We start from the raw sequence: 19,756 nt of genomic DNA on the forward strand, positions 1-19,756 counted from the left end.
GGCACTTACCAACGTGACAGATGCCAGGAACAGAAAGAAGATAAAGGCTGTGGGGATCGTGTGAGTAAGCAATGCCTGCTCCCACTGCCGCTGTGGCCACTCCCCCCACCGCTGGAGGCACCTACCTATCTAAACTATACTGGGGGAACCTACCTATCTGACCTATACTGGGGGAACCTACCTATCTGACCTATACTCGGGACACCTACCTATGTAACCTATACTGGGGGAACCTACCTATCTGACCTATACTCGGGGCACCTACCTATCTAACCTATACTGGGGGAAACTACCTATCTGACCTATACTGGGGAACCTACCTATCTAACCTACACTGGGGGCACCTACCTATCTAACCTATACTCGGGGCCTCTACCTATCTAACCTATACTGGGCAACTATACAGTCTACCCTATACTGGAGGCACATATCTACCTAACCTATACTGGGGGCAACTATGCCTGGCTACCCATACTAGGGGGGGGGGGACCTATTCCTGGCTCCCAAGGGGGGTGCAATTTTTACACCCTGGGTGCAATTTAGCCTAGAAAATGCACTGGACTAACAAAAGGCTAAACCTTTATGTACAAAGGCTAACTTATAATCTGCTTTTAATATTTATAACCAAACGTTTTTGCTTGATACCAAAGAAAAGTACATAGCTATCCTCTCACCTTATGATTGTATGCTTACCATGTTCATATATGTACTTTGACCTGAGCTACAACCCTGCAAAGTTGTTATATGTTATTATTAGTGGCTAGATGGTGTAATGGTTAAGGGCTCTGCCTCTGATGCAGGAGACCAGGGTTCGAATCTCGGCTCTGCCTGTTCAGTAAGCCAGCACCTCTTCAGTAGGAGACCTTAGGCAAGTCTCTCTAACACTGCTACTGCCTATAGAGCGCGCCCTAGTGGCTGCAGCTCTGGCGCTTTGAGTCCGCCAGGAGAAAAGTGCGATATAAATGTTATTTGTCTTGTCTACCTTGGAAACAATAAAAATGTATTGAAGGGAAAAAAACAACTTCCTGGTTCTGTGTTACCATGAGCTATCTGACATTTATCTGACCACCTGATAAGGAAACAGTCTGTGTACCTTCCTTCAGATGAAGATCCCCTCTCCCCCCTTGCATATAGTAGCCAATAAACAATGTCTCAGCACTGAAGCAGCTACAAGCAGTGGGGGAAGCCAGCAGCAGACCTCCATAGCAAGACACAGGATCCCACTCAGCTCAGCAGGCTGCTGTTTCATCTTAAAGGTATGGCTGTATAGTGTGTACTGTGAGGGCTCTTGGTTTTAAGTGGGTAACAGGGATCACTGAGGGCCCTTCAAGGGAACCTGAACTGACCTGAAATATAAATTTCTGAGCTTACGTGGGGCTTCCCCCAGCCCCGCCTATTTTGTGAGTTGAGTTCCCTCAGAATCCTCTGGGTCCCCTCTGGTCTCCCGTTGGCGCCTCCATTTCCTGCGTGACCCATGCCGGGTGTCGTGCACAACTCGTGCAGAGTGGTCTCGATTGCGCTCCCATCCATGGTGCGCAGTTCACCCTATCGAGAACCGCACATGCGCATAACGCGCCTGGCGATGGGAGCATAATCGAGCTTTGCATGCGCACGGGCCACCCTTGCGCAGCTGCGCAGAACTCCCGGCCAGGTATCGAAACTGCCAGCGGTAGAATGGAGGGGAGCCAGAGGATGCCAAGGAACATCACAAACTACTGGGGGCTGGAAGATGCCCCAGGTAAGTTCAGAAATTTCATGTTCCCTTTAAGGGCCCTTTTCCACTAGCAATCGCAATCACAAATCACAAACGCCAGTGATTGCGATTGCGATTTTTCATTAATTCTGTTATGCGATTGCGATTTGCGATTTTCATTTGCTTTGTATTATCATTGTAAAAATCGCTCCAGCAAGCGATTGCGATTTGCGATTAGCGATTTCCAAATCGAATCACTGTAGTGGAAAATACTTCTCATGCTTTCTATGATAAAGTAACAACCCTAGCGATTTAAAAATCACTAGCGATTTGCGATTTTGCGATTCAGCAATCACAATCGCTCTAGTAGAAAAGGGCCCTAAGTGTACCTCAGGGGAAAAAAGTTTGGTTTATTTATGTTCAAGTGCCTCACCCAGCCCCCTATGCAGAGTCTGCATTGGAAGGGTGTCCATAAGTTATAGCTACCTGCTGGCCACAGATCTTCCCAGCAGTTTCTAACGCCGCCTCACATGGCCACTAGAAACCATGGTCATCATGTGACCGTGAGAGCCAGACTTCTGGCGGTGAAACTAGGTGCCCACACGGAGACTGCAGAAGATGGATCGGGGAACTTCCAGCGGCCCGACAAACTCTCGTTTCCTGATCCATCTTCCACAGTGGGTACACATGATGGCACACGACGGGTGCGATGCACTCACAGTACTTTTGCACTGAAGTCTATGGCGATGAGAACGATCGTTCACGATCAGATCCACAGTGACAATCGTTTAAAGATGAGCGATTGCCAAGTCTTTGTTAAACGATGTCACAAAAAATTGCTGTAAAAATGGTGCCATGGGTACAGGCCTTGAGTCTGATCTTAGAGAAGGACAGCTGTACAAAGCACTGCTTGGCTATCTGCTGGGTAGCTTGTTTTGTTCTATGTACAGTAGATGGGAAGGGAGGATTCAAATAGGAGGCACACCCCACCTTACCACATGATGAGAAGAGCGTAATGATATTGAATACTCTGAGCAGATCGTGTTGGTAAATCCTCATGCTAAATGGAAGTGGTAAGATTGGACAGTGATTGTCCAATCAAAATTGAAAGTGTGTACCAGGCTTAAAATTCAGAAAAAAATAAAAATCGGTACTTGCGTATTATCCCATCTGGAAAGTTTGGCAGTGTCTTGTTAAAGTTCTGTTTGATCCCCTAGCCAGATCTAACCATTTTTGGAAAGCTGAAAGTCCCGGCTTTCCTTTGCACTGTGTCCCGAGTCAATGCGATGCCCCATTCCCAAGTTGGGGGAGGGGGGGGGGGTGTATGGGGGACGGGAATTGAGTCTCCTGCCCATGCTAGTAAGACAGAGTGAAGACGAGGGTGCATAGCTGCGCTGCTCCTTCATCTGTAATGAGAGACCCAGGGCACTTGCCATAAGTTTTGAAGACACAGATTTATGCTGGGAAGGAAGAAGAACCCCTACCAGGTATGCTGCTTATCATCATGTCGAGTTCGTCCCGTACTTCTGTAATAGCACTTTCTGCAGCCAAGTTCAGGGGACACCCTCCTTCAAAACCCCATAACTTGGGAACTGAGCATCATACCGACTCAGGACCCAGTCGAAAGAAAGCCGGGACTTTCAGCTTTCCAAAAAATAGTCAGATCTTCCTGGGGGAGCAAACAGAACTTTAACAAAAAGCTGCCAAACTTTCCAGACGGGATAATAGGTAAGTACCAAAAAATCATACCCCAGAGAAATTGTCCAGCAGCCCCTGCATAGAGCTCACCTCTCCGGGATCCAGCGTTGCATTTCTACCTGCTCACCGGATGCTCTCACGAGTGATTACTCGTGATTCAAATGAGGTTTAATTTGTGCAGGTGTGCGGCGGGGATGCAAGGCATTATTTACCCGTAATTCCGCCGTCCGCCCTGCGTTCCAAAGGGCTTGCATGCGTCCTATTGGTCGTGTTGCAAGCCTCACACCGGTGCACTTCCTCTTTGAACATGCGCGTTAACAGTAGAAGTGAATCATACCTTTCATTGACAGTATGCTTCACTGTATCAGACGCAACACGTGCATTACGTGCAGCACCCCTGTCCCATTCCATTGCGCTGCATTCCTGCTGTCACAGGGAATGCAAAGCAACAATCACATTACAAATTGCAATCGCTAAGAGCTTAAACTGATTGCGATTTTGCAAAGCGATTTTTAAAGGAATGTGTATTTTTGCACATTCCTTTAAGAAAAATTGCTGTAAAAAATGGTACGGGGAGCACGTTTTTGATTTTGTTAAAATGGGAACACTGTGACCGGTGAGAACACCCCCAGGCCTCATTTCCACAGACTATTGATAGGCAGTGAAATGCCTTTCAAACTCCCACAACTTCTCACTGCTGCCTGGTAACTACTTGTTGCTGCCTGGTAACTGCTCACGAGTACATTTGAAATCGGCGCCGGTAGACTTGGGCGCAGGATACAGCCGGTATATGGCTGATCCTGCTTCTGCACAAGTCTGGGCCGTTTTAATTACTATTCCCCCCTCCAGGCCGCCATGGATAGTGGGGGAATGAAATAATTTGGCTTCCAGCGATTGCAGCGCTGAAAAGCACTGCTCCGACTGCTCACTGCTGCCTGGAAACTGCTTGCTGAGCACACAGCTCAACAGTCTATGGAAAGGAGGCTGCATTGAGTTTGGCAAACTAAGCGCAATCGCTCATAGTGTGAACCAGCCCTGAACATGGTCAAAGTCTTATCCATCAGACCAAAGAGAGGAAACCTGAAGCTAGAGTTGGGCGAACAGTTCGGCTGTGTTAGCCGAACTGCAGCCGAACTGTTCGGCTGCCCAACCTGTCATTTTGCTGTGGCTCTTACTACTTCCGGGTCGCAATGACCCGGAGTAGTACGTCTGCGCTGGCCCGGCGGAGCGCGTCCTAGCGCTCCCGTTGCCGGGCACTCTCTGCGCATGTGTGTGACGTCACTCATGACGTCACACACATGCGCAGAGAGTGCCCGGCAACGGGAGCGCGATCTAGGACGCGCTCCGCCGGGCCAGCGCAGACGTACTACTCCGGGTCATTGCGACCCGGAAGTAGTAAGAGCCACAGCAAAATGACAGGTTGGGCAGCCGAACAGTTCGGCTGCAGTTCGGCTAACACAGCCGAACTGTTCGCCCAACTCTACCTGAAGCCTTTATACCTCATTTCCATAAGGCCTCTTTACCATGGACTGTTGAGCTGTGTGCTCAGCAAGCAGTTGCTAGGCAGCAGTGAGCAGTTACCAGGCAGCAGTGAGCAGTTGTGAGAGTTTGAGAGGCATTCCACTGCCTATCAACTGTCCGTGAAAAATAGGCCTCAGTGTAGAGTAGAGATGATCAATCAGATGCAAATATTTCCAAGGTCATGCAGAATGCAAATATATGCAGCTTGAAAATTGACCAATCAAGTCCCACCCAGATTTAAAGAGAACATGGAGTAAAAATATTTAAAATAAACACATGAGGTAACTTCAAATGAACATTACATAGTTACCTTGCCATCAGTTCCTCTCAGAAGCTCACCATTTTCTTCTGACAATAATCCCTTCCAGTTCTGACAACATTTTGGGCTCTATTCATAAAAGGTTACTGCAAGTTTTCCGCTTAACCTCCTGGGGGATACAATTATATCGCCCAGGAGGTGGCGCAGCACTATTTTTAAATTTTTTTTATTTTTTAAATCATGTAGCGAGCCCAGGGCTCGCTACATGATAGCCGCTGTGCAGCGGCATCCCCCCACCCCCTCCGATCGCCTCCGGCATACAAAGCAAACAGGAAATCCCGTTCAGAACGGGATTTCCTGTTTGGCTTCCCCCGTCGCCATGGCGACGATCGGGATGACGTCATCGACGTCAACGACGTCGTGACGTCAGAGGGAGTCTCGATCCACCCCTCAGCGCTGCCTGGCACTGATTGGCCAGGCTGCGCAGGGGGTCTTGGGGGGGGGAGCGGCACGGCACGGCGAGTAGCGGCGAATCAGCGCGGAGCGGCGGCGATCGGTATATACACGCAGCTAGCAAAGTGCTAGCTGCGTGCAACAAAAAAAAAATTATGCAAATCGGCCCACCAGGGCCTGAGAAAACCTCCGTGGCGGCTTACCCCGAGCTCAGCTCGGGATTATCCCCCAGAGGGTTAAAACAGCGGATTTTCCCGTCCATTTAGCAAAGTGGGCATTCATAAAAGCTGTTCCCGCATGAAAATCTACAATCCTCCAGCAGAGCGAGAAATTTCCGCCTTCTCCAGTGTTTTTCTAGATTTATCTAGAAAAAAGTAACAAAATGGCCATTCATAAAGTTTAGAGGAAGCGGTATGTGGACGGGAAATACCGCTTCCTCTGATTTTGCGGATTACATACAAGTGAATGGGACAGACCTCCCAGAGAGAGCTGTGCACGGAGGGACTCTGCCGGCTGAAGTGTTTCCGCATGCCTTCCGACAGCTTACCGCCAGCCTTCAGCGGGAGATCTCCGCACTTGCATCGCAGCTGGCAACATTTTTATGAATGACCACCCAGAAGTCTAAAATACCGCTGCGGTATTTTCCCTCCAGGAGTTTTTTCGCCACAAATGTTTTATGAATAGAGCCCTTTGTCAGATCTGAAATATATCAGTTGCTGTCAGTTATAGCTGAGAGGAAAACTGATGTACCAGGTAATGTCCATGTTTCCCTATGGCTCAAGTGGGTGATGTTACAGTTTAACTGTGTGCTGACCAGAAAGCTGTTATGGGTAATGGCCATTTTCAAAATGAAGGACGGAAAATTCCCTTGATCACAGTGAACAAACAGGATGCGGGACAGGAGAAAGACACTGAGGAGTAGACTACATGGAAGGCAAGTAGGACTTGCGTATGCTTATTTTGACTTTCAATTCTCAGTTCAGGTTTTCTTTAAATGGATTGGTCCATTTTCAAGCTGCATATACTTGCATAAAAATGTACATAAATCTGCATGAATGTGGAAATATTTGCATCTCATTGATCATCCCTCGGCGTAGAGATGTTTAATGTTGATTGACTTTCCAAGCTGCATGCAATTTGCACGCCAGCCCAGAAGTATAAGCTTGCCACTAGGGATGATCAGTGAGGGCCAGTGCACACCAAAAAGTGCTAGTGTAATCGCAATTCGCAAATGCTCAGCGCTTTTTGAAGTGAATTTCCAGAGCGATTCTAGGCATGTGCCTAGCGATTTTTTTAATCATGCCTAGCAATTTTTGGAGCTTTTTCGTGTAGCATTTCATTTTTTGTTACAGTAGAGCTGGAACTGAACAGCTTCTGTAACAAAACCGCATGGAAAATCGCTCTGTTCTAATGCTACGTACACACATGCGACAACGATCGTTCGTTGAGGACGACGAACGAACTTTTAATTGACGAAAGAACGACCGAAGTAAAGTAAGTTGTAAAAAGTGTGTAACGATCACATCGTTAGAACGAACGTTACACCACGTAAAAGCACTTAATGCGCCTGCGCATAAAATTGTAAAATTCCTTGGAGAAAAAGTGAAATACGCATGTCCAGCCTGGTACGAACGATCGTTTCCAACGATGTACCACTTTTGCTAACGATCGTCGGTGGTAAAAATCCGCCAAGACAGAACTTTGTTTTGTAGCGATTTGCCTCGTTCGTCGTTTGCCTTAATAGTCGTTGGTTCGTTTTTTGTAACGATCGTCGCTGGTAAAGATCGGGGAACGATCGTTACAAACGACTATAGTCGCATGTGTGTACGCACCTTAACACTTTTCAGAGTGATTTCCAACTTTCCTATACTTAAAAGATACCCGAAGTGACATGTGACATGATGAGATAGACATGTGTATGTACAGTGCCTAGCACACAAATAACTATGCTGTGTTCCTTTTTTCTTTCTCTGCCTGAAAGAGTTAAATATCAGGTATGTAAGTGGCTGGCTCAGTCCTGACTCAGACAGGAAGTGACCACAGTTTGACCCTCACTGATAAGAAATTCCCCTTTTTTACCTCTTTCTTGCTCTCAGAAGCCATTTTCTGCTAGGAAAGGGTTTTATAGTTGGGATTTCTTATCAGTGAGGCTAAGTTCACAGTGGGACGTTAAAGTCGCGCGTTAAAACAACATTTAACGCAGAATAACTCACTGCAATGAAAAATCAATGCCCTGTTCACAGTGCACACGTTGCATTGGTGTCTAACGCTGCACGTTAAGTAAAAGTACTGCATGCAGTGCGTTATACAGGTTATTAGCTGCGTTGGACTGTTTGCACATGCTCAGTAATGACTTGGAAGCATATTTTTCATTGCCTCTATTTTTTACTGTATCTGCTATATGCGACGGTAACGCTGCGTTGCCACTTTTTGGGCGCGATGCGTTGTAAGCTTTGCGTGCGACTTTAACGTGGCATCAAAATACGTCCCACTGTGAATCTAGCCTCAGAGTCACACTGTAGTCACTTCCTGTCTGAGTCAGGACTGAGTCAGCCACTTGCATACCTGATATTTAACTCTTTCAGGCAGAGAAAGGAAAAAAAGGAACACAGCATAGTTATTTGTGTGCTAGGCACTTTACATACCCATGTCTATCTCATCATGTCGCGTCAGTTCGGGTACCCTTTAACTTTAAGGCCTCTTTTCCACGAACTGTTGGGCTGTGTGTTCGGCAAGCAGCTACCAGGCAGCAGTGAGCAGTTGTGCGAGTTTGAAAGGCATTTCACTGCCTATCAACAGTTCGTGGAAAAGAGGCCTAAGGCTGAATCGACTCTGATGTGATCCATCCCATTCAAATACATTAGCCAAGCGCATTTCAAAGCGCTAGCGTTTTTTAAGGCCTCGTTTCCACAAACTGTTGAGCTGTGTGCTCAGCAAGTAGTTACCAGGCAGAAGTAAACAGTTATCATGCAGCAACAAGCAGTTACCAGGCAGCAGTAAGCAGTTGTGAGAGTTTGAGAGGCATTTCACTGGCATCACTGCCTGTAAACAGTTCATGGAAAAGAGGCCTAAAAGCTATCAGAAGTGCTATTGGTGTGCACCAGTCCTCATATGCAAATACTTCTGAGTTTATGCAAATTTAGGTACATTTGGATGGGACTTGATTGGTCTATTTTTAAGCTGCATATATTTGCATAAAAATTAACATACATTTGCAAAAACTTGGAAGTATTTGCATATCATTGATCATTCCAACTTACCACGCCTAAAGTGACTGATGCAATGACGAGCACTATTCAGCTAATTTGTTAAGTTTGTTTGCACCTCTCCTCTGTATCCCAGTAGGGGCCCTTTTGCTGCTCTGGCCACCAGTGTTTCTCAACATTTTATTGGTATGAACCTATTAAAACCCTTTACTCACCAAGTACTACCTGGCAAAGTAAACATTATCACAAGTACCCATTAACATAGATATTTATTTGTATTACACAATTGGTTCTAAACAATTTATAAACCTTTACTATTGCTCTTAATTAGCTAAAACACTGGTGTTTAAGATTTATCATTTTCTAAAACTCTAAATTTGTGATTTTTGGTTAAGTATATCAAGCCTGAGTACCCCCTGAAACTATCAGAAGTAGCCCTTGGAGTATGTGTATCACGCATTGAGAACTTAAAACCTAGGATCTAGAAGACACATAACAGAGGACAAAACGTCTCAGGAAACAATGAAGAGGCCTATTCTTGCAGGTGAGTGAAATTATGTCTGAATGAGTAATGCTGCATACACACTTGAGATAAAAGTCTTTGGAAAAGGCAAGATCACAGACCAATCTTACCCCCTTCCATGTAGTATGAGAGCCATACTCTACACAGTCTATTCTATGGAGCTGAGCTCCCCATCAGACAGAAATCTTTGCAAGATGCTGCACACAAAGGCTATCATTCATAAAGCATTTCCGCATGCGGAAATGCTTAAAACAGCTGACTTTACCGACCACTCGGCAAAGTCAGCTTCATAAAGCCTCTTTCCGCATGGAAAAATGACACTACCGAGCAGAGTGATAAATCGCCGCCTTGTGCGGTGATTATCGGTACAAATGTAGCAAAATGTTAATTCATAAAGATCACCGAAGGGATGTGAGGTCGGGAAGTTCCGCTCCCTCTGATGTGGCGATATCAATGTAAATGAATGGAGACACACAGACCTCCCAAGCAGCTGCAGCAGAGCGGAACATGGAGAAATGTATCAACTCGGCAGCTTCCGTGTCTCCGCAAGCCTACCGCCTGTCTACCGCCAGCTTAGCTCGGGAAATCTCCGCACTGCTTCCGCACACGGATACATCTTCATGAATGCCCACCCAGAAGTCTAAAAATCCGCCAGCGGTGTTTTCCCGCACTGATTCTCTTTACCGACAGCCTGTTCATGAATGATAGCCAAAGATGCCCGTACACACTCAAAAGATCATTATCTGCAAAAGATCTGTTCCTGCAAAAATCCATTCCTGCAAAATGCATTCATAGTCTTTGAGATCTGCAGATCCTCATACACACCTGGTTTAACAGACTTCATCTGCATATCTGGCAATCATCTGCAGATCTGAAAATCCATCCTGGTGGATCTGAACTGCAGATGATTGTCTGTTAAACCAAGTGTGTATGAGGATCTGCAGATCTCATAGACTATGAGTGCATTTTGCAGGAATGGATTTTTTGCAGGAACAGATCTTTTGCAGATAATCTTTTGAGTGTGTATGGGCATCTTTGTGTGCAGCATCTTGCAAAGATTTTATCTGATGAGGAGTTCAGCTCCATAGAATAGACTGTGTAGGTATGGCTCTCATACTACATGGAAGGAGGTAAGATTGGTCTGTGATCTTGCATTTTCCAAAGACTTTTATCTCAAATGTGTATGAAGCATTAGGCCTCCTTTCCACGGACTGTTAGGCAGTGAAATGCCTCTCAAACCCTCACAACTGCCGGGTGCCCCCCCTCCCCCTCATAGAACCCAACCTTAACCCATTCAGGTTCCGTCGTTTTCATGTGAGAAATGTTCACCTCCCATTCATTAGCCTATAACTTTATCACTACTTATCACAATGCACTGATCTATATCTTGTTTTTTCCGCCACCAATTAGGCTTTCTTTGGGGGGTACATTTTGCTAAGAGCCACTTTACTGTAAATGCATTTTAACAGGAAGAATAAGAAAAAATTCATTATTTCTCAGTTTTCAGCCATTATAGTTTTAAAATAATACATGCCTCCATAATTAAAACTCACGTATTGTATTTGCCCATATGTCCCGGTTATTACAACGTTAAAATTATGTCCCTATCACAATGTATGGCGACAATATTTTATTTGGAAATAAAGGTGCATTTTTTCCGTTTTGCATCTATCACTATTTACAAGTTTAAAATAAAAAAAAATAGAAATATTTCATTTTTACATTGATATTTAAAAAGTTTAGACCCTTAGGTAAATATTTACATGTGTTTTTTTTTTTTTTTATTGTAATGGTTTTTTTTTTTTTCTAGTAAACATTTTATTTGGGTAGTTTTGGGAGGGTGGGAGGTAAACAATAGATTTATAATGTAAATGTGTGTTAATTTTAATTTTTTTTTTTTTACAGGTGTAGTATTACTTTTTGGCCACAAGATGGTGGCCATGAGTTTGTTTACATGACGTCACTCTAAGCGTAACATACGCTTACAGTGACGCATCGGGAAGGGAACGGCCAGAAAAGGCGCAGGGTACTTATCCGTTAGCCGGGCGCATCCGGCAGGTGGCGCTAATTACTATTCCCCCTCCAGGCCGACATGGATAGTAGGGAAAGATGTAACTCTGGTGGAGTTTTTTCGCCACCTAGAGGATGCGCCCGGCTAACGGATAAGTACCAGGCGCAGCTTCCGAGAGAAGCTGTCGCTTTTTCAGCGGGGGAGAGGAATCAATGATCGGGCACCATAGCCCGATACATTGATTCCCTGGCTACCGAATCCACGGCCGGGAGTGCGCGTGCACGCATGCGATCGGCCGCGGGAGCGCGCATGGTTCCTGGACGTAGAAACTACGTCCAGGAACCAAAATAGGTTAAAGAGAACCCGAGGTGGGTTTGAAGAATATTATCTGCATACAGAGGCTGGATCTGCCTATACAGCCCAGCCTCTGTTGCTATCCCAAACCCCCATAAGGGCCCTTTTCCACCAGCGCAAATCGCAAAACTGAATCGCAAAACCACAAACCGCTAGCGATTTTACAATCGCTACGGTTTGCTTTTTAACATAGGAATCGCGGTAGGTCATTTCCACTACCGCGATTCGCTTCTGTCGGGAACGCGAACGTGCGGCGGAGCGATAATTGCCGCGATTTTGCTATGCAGTGCATAGCAAAATCGCGGCCGCAAACGTCGGGGGAATCGCCGGTTTTGCGATTCAGCAATCGCTAGCGTTCAGCGTGAACGCTAGCGATTGCAGGTGGAAAAGGGCCCTTAGGTCCCCCTGCACTCTGCAATCCCTCATAAATCACAGCCACGCTGCTGACAAACAGCTTGGCAGGAGGCGGGGGAGCAGCTGAGACTGACACTACAGATGTAAACACAGCTTCACAGCACGGCTGTGATTTATGAGGGATTGCAGAGTGCAGGGGGACCTTAGTGGGGTTTGGGATAGCAACAGAGGCTGGGCTGTATAGGCAGATCCAGCCTCTGTATGCAGATAACATTCTTTAAACACACCTCGGGTTTTCTTTAAAGGGACACTTAAGTCAAAAAAAAAAAAAATGAGTTTTACTCACCTAGGGCTTCCAATAGCCCCCTGCAGCTGTCCGGTGCCCTCGCTGTCTCCCTCCGATCCTCATGGCCCCACCAGCAGCCACTTCCTGTTTCGGTGACAGGAGCTGACAGGCTGGGGACGCAAGTGATTCTTTGCGTTCCCAGACACATTAGCACCCTCTATGCTGCTATATGGTATATAATATATGCTATAGCAGCATAGATGGCGCTATTGTGGCCAGGAACGCGAAGAATCACTTGCGTCCCCAGCCTGTCAGCTCCTGTCACCGAAACAGGAAGTGGCTGCCGAAGGGGCCAGGAGGATCGGAGGGAGACGGCGAGGGCACCGGACAGCTGCAGGGGGCTATTGGAAGCCCCAGGTGAGTAAAACTCATTTTTTTTTTTTGACTTAAGTGTCCCTTTAAGCACAGCAGAGCTCACAAAAATACTATTAGGGAAAAATATTGAGCTCCCAATGGATCGTGATTGATCCAGTTACAGGGGTTTGCAGTTTCTGCAAAGTCCCCAGCTCTTCACTCTTACACCATTTCTGCGCTCTAAGGGCCTATTCACACTAGAGTGTTTTGCCGGCGACTTTGGCAAAAAGCTCACACGCTAGTGCTTTTGAAAGTGCTAGTGTAATAAAACCCTCACTTGGGTGATTTGCGTTAATTGGGCGATTATTGCAAATCAGCAAACGCAAACATGTAGCCTGTGCCATTTTCAGGCGATTTCCTGGCGATTGCGTTTCATTGCTATAGAAGCGCTAAACGTGATCGTAAAAAAATCGCCAAGTGTGAATGGTGATTCTTTTTTTTTTGCGTTAAACTCAAAAAAAGCCATAGCAAAAACGCTAGCAAAAGCGCCAGCGTTTTGCGATCAGCAAGTGTGAATGGGCCCTCGTCTCGTTCACACCTAGAATGTTTTTGCCCTTTTTTTAAGCGCCATTGATTTTGAAAATCGCCCTAAAAAGCTTGTGCAATGATTCCCTAAGAGAGTGTTCTCATCTGAGCGGTTAGTTTCCGATCCGCTCAGCAAAGTGCTGCCTGTACCATTTTCTGAGCGTTTTTGTTCAATAGAAGGTATAGTGAAATCGCAAAGCGCTTTGCATAGCGATTTTCCCAGCGCTTTGATGAATAAATACATTGGGCTCTATTCACAATAAGCAGTGCGGTAAAAAAATTTGAGGTAAAATACCTCATGCGGTATTTTACACTTTTTTTCAAAATTCACAAAACTTTTCCCCCATGAGGCAGAAGTTCGGTAATTTAACGAACAAACATGCCTCAATTCACTAAGCCCTGGTTGGCAAGTGTCACTTACCAGTCCTGCAGCAGGCAGGGAGCTGCGTGTGTGTGTGTGTGTTACTGTCTTCCCTTTACAGTCCTGGCCAAAAGTTTTGAGACTGTCAAATATATGAGTTTTTACAAAGTTTGTTGCTAAACTGCTTTTAGATCTTTGTTTCAGTTGTTTATGTGATGTACTGAAATATAATTATACTTCATACGTTTCAAAGGCTTTTATTGACCATTACATGAGATTTATGCAGAGTCAGTATTTGCAGTGTTGGCCCTTCTTTTTCAGGACCTCTGCAATTCAACTGGGCATGCTAGCAGCCCGTTCTTTCATAATCACTTCTTTGAGTTTCTCAGAATTGGTTTTGGTTTGTCCACCCACCTCTTGAGGAATGATCACAAGTTCTCAGTGGGATTAAGATCTGGGGAGTTTCCAGGCCATGGACCCAAAATGTCAACGTTTTGGTCCCCGAGCCACTTAGTTATCACTTTTGCCTTATGACATGGTGCTTCATCGTGCTGGAAAATGTATTTTTGACAGTCTAAAAACTTTTGGCCAGGACTGTAGATGTGCTGCAGCCAACAGGGGGAGCTCTTCTACCGCACAGAGACAGCATGGGGAGAGCAGGTTATTGGCTGCTGTATGCTGGAGAAAATTGCCAAACACTTTTTGCCAGTAAATGAAGTGTGTGAATCTTTGGGAATTGACATTTCCTGAGGTGATTATCGCACAAGTCGGTAATTTACCTCACTAGTTGGGTACTGTGATTTTGTGTGCGGTGATGGGTTTAGTGAATTGTAACTTGGGAAGGTGATTGGTAAAATTGGCTGTTTTGAGCATTACCGAATGCAGTAATGCTTTGTGAATAGAGCCCAATGTATTTATTCATTTCTGGGTCAGAGTTCGCTTCCTGAGTGAAAGTGAAGTGAAAAAAGTCAAATCGCTCTGCAAAAGTGCTTAGAAAACAATTTTTAAAAAACCGCAGCGCCCACCCGAGCATGGGAGGGGGGGGGGGGGGGTCTTAGGGGAGAAATCGCCAACAAAGCCTAAAACCACTTCTCCCTCTTCACAGAGGTGATGTAGGCTTACCCTGAAAAGTGAAGGGGGAAAAAAAAGCACATTCTGCTAAGTACTGTATCGAAAGTGGACCCTGTAACCAGCATATGGCACTCCCCAGAGAAGTGCCCAACAGCAGGGAGCTTTATCAGACTACCCCCCCCCCCTCCTAGGGGAGGAGCCTGGAGACACGCTGACACCAGTGGGAGGAACGGAGAGGCACAGCATGGAAGTGGTAGGCTGTATTCCGCGTTGCAGCCGCCGATCTGAAGTGGATGTAAAGCAGATCCTGTAGACTATTATTCACCATAAACTTTTAGCCACTCAAATTGGATCTGACTGGATGGTTGGGAGCGGACCAGGACTGTGCGAATAGAGGGATAGTAACTAGTGAACTGACACGCAACTATACAAGCATCTATCCGGTGAGTGTCCCCATGAAGGGGTGCTGTCTGATAAAGCTCCCTGGTGTTGCGCACATACCAGTGGAGTGCAGTATGTGCACTTTTTTTTTTTTTTTTTTTTTTTTTTTTTTTTTTGCATTTCAGGGTAAACCTACATTACCTGTGTAATGGAGGAATAAGTGGTTTTAAAGGCACAAAAAGACTGACTTTGGCCTTCATCACTGAGTACTACCAGCGACTGTGCTGGTTAGACTGCTGTTAAAGATTGGTACATACTTTCAATTTAATTTTGATTGGCCAATCGCTGACCAATTTTTACCACCTCAATCTAGTAGATATTGAATACTATGAGCAGAGTGTATAGGCAAACCCTCATACTACCTTGAGGTCAGGGGCGTAGCAATAGGGGGTGCAGAGGTAGTGACTGCATTGGGCCCCTTGAGCCAGAGGGGCCCCAAAGGGCCCTCCCTCAACTACAGTATTAGCTCTCTATTGGTCCTGTGCTCGTAATAATCACTTCTATAGATACCTTGAATAGTGGTAATCATTAGCAAACAGTTCCCCGTCCCCTTCTTGCACCTCTGACACTGTAGTTGCCATTGACAGGTTTTGGTGCGCTGTATCAATTGTTATGTATAGAGTGCCTGGGGGGCCCCATTGTAAAATTTGCATCGGGGCCCATAGCTCCTTAGCTACGCCACTGCTTGAGGTCAGGGGCGTAACTAGACTTAATATGCCCCCCTCTGGAAAAATGATAGCATGGTGCCCCCTTGGTCCCCTAACCCCATGCAGGTCACGTGATCGGGAGCCAGCAAATGGCAGCTGAGTGTTTTGCTGGGAAGCAGCGCCTGGAAGCAGGAAACAATTATGCACGCTCCTGCTACTCGCTACACTGCATGGTGACAGGAGGTGGCAGGGATGGTTTTTGTGAGCGTACGGGGAGGTTGTCTTGCTAATTTGCTGCTCTTGCGGTTGTGGAGAGGGAGGAAGGAGGGGCCTCCAAAGCCTCTGGGCCCCCCCGGTCAGTGATTGGCCAATCAAAATTGAGTGTGTACCAATCTTTACCAGTAGTCTTACTCAACCAGCACAAGTGAAGGCCATATTCTGTCTTTTTGTGGGCTCTGCTGTGCTTAAAGACTGGGTTCCATGGCTCCTCTAAGGTTACTATACTTTTTAACTATTGCTGTATTTTAACATTTTAAAACTTGTTCATGGTATGTATATAGAGTAGGTCAGTGATCTGCAAACTTGGCTCTTCAGCTGTTAAGGAACTATAAGTCCCACAATGCATTTGTCTTTATGAATCATGACTGTGGCTGTCAGACTCCCTCAATGCATTGTGGGACTTGTAGTTCAACAGCTGGAGAGCCAAGTTTGCAGATCACTGGAGTAGGGTGTAGTACTGTATTAGCTGGGCCTATTTGTAACTCAAGCAACCAAAAGGCACGTCTATCTGCAATCAGCCAATCTCCATCTGTGTCAGAACTCCTGAGACTCTACTGTGTTAATGTATAGCTCCCAACTGTCCCTCTTTTGGAGGGACAGTCTCTCTTTGGGAGCCCTGTCCCTCTGTCCTCCTCATTTGTCCCTCTTTCAGGACTTTGTCCCTCTTTCTATGTAAATATATATATTTCTCTACTTAAAAAGTTTGACTCTAAACTTTATTCCCATCCTTTAAATTGATATATCACTCATTTTAAAATGTTAATATGAAGGAAAATGAACCAGGATAGAAAGGACCAGTGTGGTTTGCATTATAAAGCAACATATTTCTCTTATGAAATCTTTATGGTATGCATGACTAGGGTTGTGATGGGATGTGATCAGGGGTGTGGCAGGGGCGTGGCTTAAATGTCCCTCTTTCTCATCTCAAAAAGTTGGGAGGTATGATTAATGTTCTGTAGTTGGACATTCAAATCACATAGTTTAAGGCTAGTTACACACCAGGACGTTGCGTTTAGGGGACGTTATAGGGCACATAACGTGCCCCTAACGCAACGCCTGGTGCTCTCTGGTGTGGACGTCGGAGTGAGCTGCGTTGTGCAGCTCACTCTGGCGTCCGTGATGCGTACTCTTGGACGCATGCGGCATCACGTGGTCCCGCCCGGCCAATCGCCGCGTAGAGCGGCCGCTCCAGGAAGTAAACACTGCACGTCACTGAGTGCAAAGAATATTAATAAGCCATGTGCCCGGCCGCTCTCCCCTCCTCCCCAACATGACTGAGCATGTGCAAACAGTCTGACGCGGCTTAGCCGCGTAGAACGCACAGCATGCAGCACTTTGCTGCGTTACAATGTAACGCAACGTGGGCAGTGTGAACAGCCCACTTGTGTTACATTGCTGTGCGTTGGGGGAGCGTTACAGGCTGCACTAACGTGCGCCTGTAACCTCCTTGTGTGCACGAAGCCTAAAGGTAGCAATACATCTAGCAATGATGGGCAGATTCTACCAAGAGACAAATCTCTCTATAATCGAATCTAGTTAGAGAGCTGCCCACACACTGCATGCCAATTCCTGATCAGTGTCAGCATGAAATCTCTTGAATCGGCTGAGTACACCGCTGTGTGTGCATGTAATCTATCTGGTAAATGTGCTGTAATGTGCGTTTATACATTGTCTGTTCTGGGTTGTGGTGCCTATCTGCCTTCCTCCTCTTTTCAATTAGCCGCATACACGCTGCCTGCCTGATGCGTGTGACGTCATGTGCCGGAAGACGGGCACCGCGACACAGGATAGGTAATGTATAAACGCACATTTACATTGCAGCGCCAGGTGTTTCATCGCGTTCATCACTTGTCCTGATATCACTCACCATTACTGCCGAGCAACCAATCGAGCAAGTCTGCCCGACATCTTGCAGCATGTCCAACCGATTTAATGCAACTAATTTCGTCCGAAATCGGGCATGCACTAGAGTGCAGCGATTTCTCTTCTGATTTATTATAATTGAATGGTCAATCGGCCACCAAATGTATGGCCACATTTCTCTATACTCCACGCTCCCCCCCCCCCCCCATGTGCACCTCTGACCCCCCCTTTCATCCCCCTTATGCATTTCTGACTTCAACACACATTTATCATCCATCTATGGACTTCTCTTCCAGTTTAATGCTGGGAATACACGGTTCGTTTTTGCCTTCGTTTAAACCTTCGTTTAGATTGTGCCTTTTGTCCTTTTCGATCCCGAAATAATCGATCATACGGTTAATATCACCACCCACGGTTTCGGGTTTTTTTTCGATTCTGATGGTTTCGTTTTTCCAATGATCGAAGGCTGCAAAGAAACGAAACGAAAATCCCTTTTTACAGGGACGGACGGCATAAACGAATATATAATCGATCTGAACAGCCATCAAGCCTACCAATGGCTCGATTAGATGGATAAAGAGAGATAATATCAAACATGTTCGATCACTAGTCGTTCGTTTTTGGGGTCTATTAATCGAAACTATAATGAGATTATGACTATTTTCACATACGTTTTCAACACTCGATTCGTTTACCGAACGAATCGAAGGCTAAAACGAAGGCAAAAACGCAACGTGTATTCCCAGCATTAAAGTGTTCAAGTATTTCCAATTGCAGGTTAAAATGTCTCAATGGTGTTCTGGTCAAAAAATAATTTAGACCCATTACAGATACTATCCTTTTTCAAGTATGTGTAGTAAAAATTACTTTGGTGCCTTTACTGATAGTAAACTGACTGCAGTATGTGGTGATTCCTGCTCCTAAAATGTCCACCCTTCTCTAGCCCAGTTTGTTTTAACACCTGCTAAGGGCTGGAATGCTCTCTGAGAAGGGGATTCCCCATACATGGAAATAAGGTGGGGGTCGCTGGTTCATCACTATCTGGCAAATGAACTAGTAGGTTTTTTTTTTTTAGTTTTTTCTTTTTTGTGGGTGGGGGCCACGGGTGATGGGTTTCACTATGCACCACTTAACCACTTGAGGACCGTAGGCTTACCACACACACACCACACCACACCACACACACCACACCACACACACCACACCACACACACCACACACACCACACCAGGGATGCTCGGATGTGCCTCATCCACGAATTCGGCAATCCGCGTGGTTGCAAAAAAAAAATCCGCATTCGGCCCCGCCGCATGCGGATTTTCGTCCGCGTCCACGCAACCACGCGGATTTTCTGCCGTGAATGGCGTAATCACGCGTGGATTCCCGCCCGGAGGCGGATTTTCTTTTAACGTTAATAACAAAGCCCCCATACATGCTACAATCCCCCAAATTGCATGGATTATCAAGGTGATAAGGGGCAACATAACTTCAACATTTTTTTTTTTTAATGGCTTTTAAAGACAAATCACCACTGTAAATGGGGCTATTAATTGGTAATACGTGGTTTTAAAAAGGGATATACGCGTTAAGCAATCAAAGAGGTGAAAGCGAGTTCCAATGGCACTTGGCGGCGAAGGTACCGCTGGAGGAGGATGAGTGGCTGATGCCAAAAAGGCCCCAGAGAGGTTTTTGTAATTTGGTTTTTTTTTTGCAGCAGCAATTAGCAATGACATCGCAGCAGAGTTGTCAGTGGACACGGGCAGTGTGAACGCAGAATGCAGTGGTGGTAGCGACTGA

At 45.9% G+C, this 19,756-nt stretch overlaps 1 protein-coding gene across 1 annotated transcript in view; it reads left to right on the forward strand.

Annotated features, from left to right (window-relative positions):
* Positions 1-1,180: 1,180 nt before the first annotated feature.
* LOC137522182 (galactoside alpha-(1,2)-fucosyltransferase 2-like) overlaps positions 1,181-19,756 on the forward strand; it is a 29,043-nt gene continuing 10,467 nt past the window's right edge. The window contains exons 1-2 of the mRNA XM_068242214.1: positions 1,181-1,256; positions 9,226-9,374. Coding sequence (XP_068098315.1) covers positions 9,353-9,374 — 22 coding nt within the window. The 5' untranslated portion in view covers positions 1,181-1,256; positions 9,226-9,352. The remainder of the gene's footprint in view (positions 1,257-9,225; positions 9,375-19,756) is intronic.

This window comes from Hyperolius riggenbachi, chromosome 6 (assembly GCF_040937935.1).
Source record: "Hyperolius riggenbachi isolate aHypRig1 chromosome 6, aHypRig1.pri, whole genome shotgun sequence".
Taxonomy (NCBI): Eukaryota; Metazoa; Chordata; class Amphibia; order Anura; family Hyperoliidae; genus Hyperolius; species Hyperolius riggenbachi.